The sequence below is a fragment of the Notothenia coriiceps genome, unplaced genomic scaffold, assembly GCF_000735185.1.
Source record: "Notothenia coriiceps isolate Sejong01 unplaced genomic scaffold, NC01 NC01_scaffold00038211, whole genome shotgun sequence".
In the NCBI taxonomy this organism is placed as follows: Eukaryota; Metazoa; Chordata; class Actinopteri; order Perciformes; family Nototheniidae; genus Notothenia; species Notothenia coriiceps.
This window is the reverse complement of record NW_011370912.1, coordinates 20,853-27,087: the sequence shown is the minus strand read 5'-3', so window position 1 is coordinate 27,087 and position 6,235 is coordinate 20,853. Positions and strand designations below refer to the sequence as shown.

At 39.9% G+C, this 6,235-nt stretch overlaps 2 protein-coding genes across 2 annotated transcripts in view; one reads left to right on the top strand and one right to left on the bottom strand.

The window, feature by feature from the left end:
• Positions 1-3,144, bottom strand: part of LOC104968086 (mannosyl-oligosaccharide 1,2-alpha-mannosidase IB-like) — a 52,756-nt gene extending 49,612 nt beyond the window's left edge. The window contains exons 1-2 of the mRNA XM_010797647.1: positions 3,135-3,144; positions 1,710-1,828 (exon numbers count right to left, since the gene is read on the bottom strand). Coding sequence (XP_010795949.1) covers positions 1,710-1,828; positions 3,135-3,144 — 129 coding nt within the window. The remainder of the gene's footprint in view (positions 1-1,709; positions 1,829-3,134) is intronic.
• A 1,766-nt stretch (positions 3,145-4,910) lies between these two features.
• Positions 4,911-5,917, top strand: LOC104968085 (AP-3 complex subunit delta-1-like; the record flags this gene model as incomplete). The annotated part of the gene is made up of 3 exons (XM_010797646.1): positions 4,911-4,928; positions 5,039-5,184; positions 5,718-5,917. Coding segments are annotated over exons 1-3 (364 nt in total), but the record flags the coding sequence as incomplete, so codon positions are not given.
• Positions 5,918-6,235: the final 318 nt, after the last annotated feature.

Sequence of the window (6,235 nt, the reverse complement as noted above, 5' to 3'; positions counted from 1 at the left end):
AATAATAACAATAATAATAATAATAATAATAATAATAATAGAGCAGTGTTCAAAGGTTCCCTCTCTTTCTCCTCATCATATCTTCCTTCCCCATCTTTTATTTCTTCACGGCAGATCTTTCTTCCGTCCATCTCTTTCCTGGTCCATCCATCCAAACCTCCTCAGTCTGTAATGAATCTCCACAGGTCTTCCTTCCTTGTCGATGTCTCCTTCACACTTCTCTTGCTGTCTCCTCTGTTCTCTACCCTCCATCCAATCTAAGCCTCACTCTTCTCCTCTTCCTCTTCATCCACCAATCCCTCCCTGTACCCCTCTTCCTGCTGCTCTAGCAGAGTGATCCCGGGGTTAATTAGCCCTCCAAGTGTCACAATGTGAGATCCCCTCTGCCTACCTGCTTGCTGCCCTGTGATTGCCTCAGTGGGGGGAATAAAAAGCTTGAGGAGTCAGGCGTTTGAGCGGGCAGAGAGTAAGAGGAATAGAGGAGGTGGTGCAAGGAGGAAGCATGGACAGAATAATGACAGGGGGAATAAAGGAGGGCTGCTCGATTTTTAAAAATCATAATCTCGATTATTTGGGTCAATAATTTTAATTGCGATTATTAAATGCGATTATTCATTGACTTTGAAAACATCAATTTATTGGAGAAAAAAAAATTGTGAACAGTATGTTTTTAACAGTTGATTGACCTGAACTTTAAGTATAATTCAACTGAAAAACAAAACAAAAATTATTTTAAAAAAAAAGTAATAATAAAAAAATTATCGTTTTAATTCGATTATGTTGTTTTCGTAATCGTTGCCAGCCATAATCGTAATTAAAATAAGATTAATTGAGCAGCCCTAGATGACAGACAAGTTGGAATAGGGGAGCAGATAGAAAAGGAAATACAAGATAAGAGTAAATAGGAGAGGAGGATAGTAAGAGGAAAGAAGAGGGAGTGAGAAATATGTCCGAAGGATGGATAAATGTGAGTAAACCGATTGGACGATAGAAAGAAAGAATACATGGCAGTGGAGAAAGAGACAGAAAATGAAAGATACAAATTGGTATCAATTTAGGGAATGATGGATGAGTAAATAAAGACAGCTAGTGAAAGGATGAAAGAAACAGTGAAGGGCAAGAAATACATGAAAACGACCGAGAACTAAGAAGGGAATAAATAAAGCAAGTATAAAGGAGAAACTATGAGGATAGACGGAGGGTTGGAAGATAAAAAGAAGCAACAGGCATTGCAGATGATGGATAGAGGGACAGATACAAGTGTCCAATGCAATAAAAGAGGGGGAGATTGAAGGCAATAAAGCGGTAATTTCCAGAGACTACAAAGAGGTTATAGATGAAAGACAGGGGATGTGGGAATCAGCAGGAAACACAGTTGAAACATAACAGGAGGGAAAAGAGGGGGTGGGGTTGATCGACAGAAAGAAGGGAGGAGGTAATGACACATGGGGAGTGATTTAGAGAAATATATGAGAAAATCTGATGGACAAGAGGGATGGAAAAGAAAGGAGGTTGTTAACGGAGATTTAGAGGGGGGAGGGGAATGGGATAGGACAGAAATAAGGATGAAGGATGACAGGAATGAGGAGGCAGTGTTATTTCTGTTTTCCATTGATAACAACCCTCTTGATTGTCTTGAGCAACAGCAGGTGTTCTAACCGTGAGGAAATATGCATATCTTTTATTATTTCTAATATTTGGGCACTCACCACTCCAAAGTCCAGATTCTGTTCGATCCACTCCTGGCCGTCCTTGAACTCGTCGTGCAGACCCATGATGTAGAGGCTGTCCAACGCGTCCACAATGGTCGCCCCCAGCTGGGAATTGCCTGCATGAGACACACAATAAAACAAATTGATTAATTTATCCAGTCATGCACTAACTAATATTCTTTATACAAAACCTTGGTCCTCTGGGAATTAGGAGTAGGGAAACTAATCTCAAAACACAATGGGTCTAATCGTGAGGGGGATAGTAAGAATAATAAATTACTCTGATGAATTTGAATGTATTCAATTAAAACTTTTCTGCATGCAAACACATGAAGGAACTGCAAACTCCATGGAAACAGATGAAAATGGTGCTCAGGCAATCACTGAGGGAATCCATTAATGTGGCGAATCAGGTTGAGTCCGATGAGTCTGGACATCTCTGGAGAGATTGGAGAAAGTGTTATCGAAATGGAAATATGAACCAAGCGCAAAAATGTTGTAAAGTCTAAATATGTAAGAAAGATATCATTCTGAATTAAAGGTCCCATGTCAGGCTTTTCCGGTTATTACCCGTCCCCTTGTGTGTTATGAAGGTTTTTCTGCATGTAAATGGTCAGCAGGGTCACAAACCCTCAAAGTACACCCTGTAGCGAGTAAAACTCTAAACACAGAAGATACCTGTCTATGCTGCCCCAGAACGCCTCGTTGGACATTTCTCTTTTTCATTTTTTGCTTCCGGGAACCAAGTGACGTAACGACGACCCCATGGACCAATTGGACCGATCCGCGGAGCCGTTACGTTATGTCCGCGGAGCCGTTACATTAAGTTCCTCACACGCACACACTCAATCTTTTCTCAGCTGCAGCTCCGCCGATTGTGATATGTGCACACAAACTCCCAGCCAGGCTGCGGGTGTGTGTGTGTGTGTGTGTGTGTGTGTGTGTGTGTGTGTGTGTGTGTGTGTGTGTGTGTGTGTGTGTGTGTGTGTGTGTGTGTGTGTGTGTGTGTGTTCGGGCTGGTTTCGGGCTGGGTTTCGCTGTCTCACAGACGACCACTGAGCTCATAGGGGGGGGGAGCAGGAGCTCGAACAAGCCGTGTAGGACAGAGAGTGAATACACATACTTTACAGAGATGCTTTATGAGAAACCAATGTGAGTTTGGAAAATTGCCCAATATAAATGTATTCTAGTAGACCTCAACAATGGAATTATGACCAGTAGAAATGGCCATGACACGGGACCTTTAAGTATTGTTGTGCTTCCTATAACATACTATCCAGCCAACTAGTAATCTACAGACTTAATAAATAAATCCATGCTTGATACAAGATCCACTTAAAACAAAATCTAAATGAGGTCATTTTAATGTATTTTTGTATGATAATGTTAAAAAGTTTCAACAATGGTCCTTCACTTTTATACCGCAAATCATATCGCAATTGTAAGAACAATAAAAAAAATAACACAATTTGTGTTTTTTTCAAATCATGCTTAATCACAAATGTGTTATTTTTTCTTACACATTCATTCCCTTCATATATTTCAGATTCTTCCACTCTCTCTCATAACATGTCACTATTTCTTTCTCCCCAATCCTCTTTGGCTATACAAAGGATGATAAATACACACTATGTGTTGAGATGCTTCATTAAGTTACAGCTGAGCAGGAAATCACTCCTCTCCTCTTCCTAACCATCTATCCAATGCTCTCAGTATCCCCAGCAGAGAGCTGGAGAACGAGCAGAACGGCGTGAGTTTGAAGCAAGAGCCAGATAGAAATAGAAATACAGAGAAGAAGAAAGCACTAGAAGTATGAAGCCAACAAAAAAGAAAGGACATAACCATTGACCTTGCAAATAGTTGCAAGCGTCTTTGAGTTTCCTGAAAAGCGCTATACAAGTCTCATGATGTATTATTATTATTATTGAGAGTAGCAAAGCACGGCTAGCAAAGAGACAACAAAAGATAGAGAAATATAAGGAGGAAAAAACTGGTAATGCTCACTATAATTTAAGCAGTTTACAAAATCATAAGAACAGGATAATTTAAAATCTTACTAAGCCCTTGATGCAATCTTAATGTGTACGTTGTGAGGGTAGTTATACAACGGCAAAGAAAAGCTTATATTGACATGCAGCAAAGACCCAATTGCCCTTGGAAACAACACCCAAACGTCACTGAGCAGTGCCCTCCAGGTTCGTATCTGTTGCCTCATGGTTGAAATGAATATCTGAACAGCCCCTTATGTGATGTTAAACCTCCACTAACTTCCCAGTGATCAGTGGGAATCCAACCGTTGTTATGTCTCAACTAAACTGCTCTTCCCCTTAATTACAGTAATCTGTGCTCGACACAATTAGGTCAGTCTCATTCGAGAAAGATAAGAAATCAAGCAGGAGATAAAAGATCAAATGGAGATAAAAGATCAAAGGAGTGATATCATCGTGAAACTCAAATGATCTTCATTCGCTTGAGATGCATTGCTGTGTATCATACACCTAAAAACTGTTGTGTTAATGTCATACAGCAACCAGGGTTTCCGCTAGGATTTTTTCTCGCCGGTCAAACGTCCGGACAGAATTTATTTTACCGGACAAATTTGAAACGTACCGGTCATGTTTCAATAATAATAATAAGAAGAATTGTGCAGCAGAGTTTCCGTTAGCAGGTAATCACCGGACTAGGACCGGATATGCTAATGTTTAAAACTCAGTTAATGGGGCTCATTTTTATATTGCTTCAGTTTATAATCGTAACAGATCGAAAAGTTCAGATTCATTTTTCAATAAACGATTCCACAAACAACAAACAACATCATTATTACATTCAAACAAACTACTTGTAGTAGATAAAGTACATTATTCAAAAGTTTAAATTAACTTTGAATAATAACATGGGAGAAACCGATCCTCTCTTTTCCTCTCTCCTGACAGCCCGTCAGTTTCTCATGTAGCGCGCTAAACAGTGGGCGGGGCTTCAGGTGATTATGCAGCAGCTGATCTGATCTCTCTCTCTCTCTCTCTCNTAATTAAATAGTCTAACATGATACACACTCGTCACTCATTTAATTATAAGTTCCACACTTTAAAAGTTAATGAAAAAAAAAAAAAAATAAACAAAAGGTTGATAATACTCTTGTTCGGTATATCTCTATTGTTCTAATACACACGTACTACTTAAAAACAACGGAACTGCGAGATGATCCCGTCCGTCCCTGTGTTCTAACTACTGAAAATTTTTAACACACAAGAAAAGTTCTTGTACTAAAAACGGTATTAGATCCGTCGGGAAAAACATCCCTCCCTCACCTTCTGTCTCGTCCTCAGGCCTCCTGCATCCTGCAGCTGGTCAAGTACATCCAGAAACTGCAGCAGAAGGACGTAGAAATAGCGGAGGAAGTCATCGCTCTGTTCGCTGGAGAACTCAACCCTGTGGCCCCCAAGGCACAGAAGAAAGTGCCTGTTCCTGAAGGGTGAGTGGGCTCCCTACATGAGGAATAAACACATTCAAATGGTACATCATTTGACAAAGGCCGTATCCAATTTTTATATTTTACATTTAAATCCTCTATTTCGATACATTTTTATAACTCCGCCCTTAAAGTGCTTTGTTTCATTTCTTTGACTGCAGTAAACACTATTTTTTTTGATAGGCCCAGTGCAAACAAATATGGATTAAAGCAGTATATTTTATTATAAAAATGCAAGTTCTGAATAATTAAATGATTACATAGATATTGTTTTCAATATATTTGTACCTTTTAGCCTTTTATAGTGTTCTAGAGTTATGGAAATGTTTTGATCACACAAGAAAAAAATATCCTACGCAGCAACTACTTGAATCTGGTTTAAAATGTCAATGTTATGAATGAAGCGTTGATTTCTCCCTAGTTTGACATGACTGTGTATTTAGTCTCTCGTCTCGTGCCGTTGTGGTCCACCATCAAGACACACGTGTATGTTACTGAGTCTTGAGCGCTGAGCTGTAACTGGGTCTGTTGTGCAGTCTGGACCTGGACGCCTGGATCAACGAGCCGCCGTCTGAGAGCGAGTCTGAGGACGAGCAGCCCAGGGCGATCTTCTCCAAGGAGGAGCCCAAATACTCCCGCCCCCGCCACACAGAGGTGGACGAGAAGGAGCTGGCAAAGGTGGGCTGGTCGATGATGGGAACATTTCTGAAAACAATAACTAAGCTTAGATTTATGAGTTTTCATGAATCTCAGAATACCTTTATTAGTCCCACTGAGGGGACATTTACATTTACTCAGTGTGTAGCAGGGTTTCCGCTAGGATTTTTTTTCTTGCCGGTCAAATGTCCAGAAAGAATTAATGTTACCGGACAAATGTGAAACTTACTGGTCATGTTTCAATAATAAGAATTGCGTAGCAGAGTTTCCGTTAGCAGGTAATTACCGGACTATGAACGGATATTCTGATGTTTTAAAACTCAGTTAATTTATATTGTTTCAGTTTATAATCGTAACAGATCGAAAAGCTCAGATTCATTTTTCAATAAATGATGCG